Below are 781 nucleotides of genomic sequence, written 5' to 3'. Positions count from 1 at the left end.
TGATGGAATCTAATAAGAGTGACTATCAAGATATCACACATAATTTTTGTTACTAAAAGTGTAATTATGAATTTCCAAAAGATGCAAGAGATTTCTACTTTCTAAAATTTCTAGGTTGCTTGAAAAGTTTTTAGGTTGCAAAATATGTAACTAGTATAGTGTCATTGTTATTATTTTAAATTATATACATGATCACAAAAACCAAGAGGAATTTCCCAAAGACAACCACAATAATAACTGAAAGCTGACAATGACAATTTGAGCCGGAGTGGGAGCAAATGTCACTATGAGTCATGTGATGTGCGTTAAGAATTATGCTACAGAATCAGGAGTGAGGCCTGGAGCCACTGTGATGTGAGCCCTTGTCACTGAGAAAATTCCTATAAACGTGGGACACTGAAAACAAAAACTATCTTACAGCTCTTTCCTTCCGTGCTTTCTACGGAGGTGGTTGTCAGCTGCCACTGGCATAATGGCTGCCCTCACACCCCTGGTGAAGCCAAAGATCGTCAAAAAGAGGACCAAGAAATTCATCCGCCACCAGTCAGACCGTTATGTCAAAATTAAGCGTAATTGGCGCAAGCCCAGAGGCATCGACAACAGAGTTCGGAGAAGATTTAAGGGCCAGATCTTGATGCCCAACATTGGTTACGGGAGCAACAAGAAGACAAAACACATGTTGCCCAGTGGCTTCCGCAAATTCCTAGTCCACAATGTCAAGGAGCTGGAGGTGCTGCTGATGTGTAACAAATCTTACTGTGCTGAGATTGCGCACAATGTT

General features: G+C 41.0%; 1 protein-coding gene across 1 annotated transcript; it reads left to right on the top strand.

Moving 5' to 3' along the window:
- Positions 1-472: 472 nt before the first annotated feature.
- On the top strand, positions 473-775 carry LOC102853334 (60S ribosomal protein L32-like; the record flags this gene model as incomplete). The annotated part of the gene is made up of 1 exon (XM_006903554.1): positions 473-775. A coding segment is annotated over exon 1 (303 nt), but the record flags the coding sequence as incomplete, so codon positions are not given.
- Between the last annotated feature and the right edge of the window lie 6 nt (positions 776-781).

The sequence above is a fragment of the Elephantulus edwardii genome, unplaced genomic scaffold (genome assembly GCF_000299155.1).
Source record: "Elephantulus edwardii isolate Elephantulus edwardi_28Jun2011 unplaced genomic scaffold, EleEdw1.0 scaffold06089, whole genome shotgun sequence".
Lineage (NCBI taxonomy): Eukaryota > Metazoa > Chordata > Mammalia > Macroscelidea > Macroscelididae > Elephantulus > Elephantulus edwardii.
This window is presented reverse-complemented; position numbering and strand designations above follow the sequence as displayed.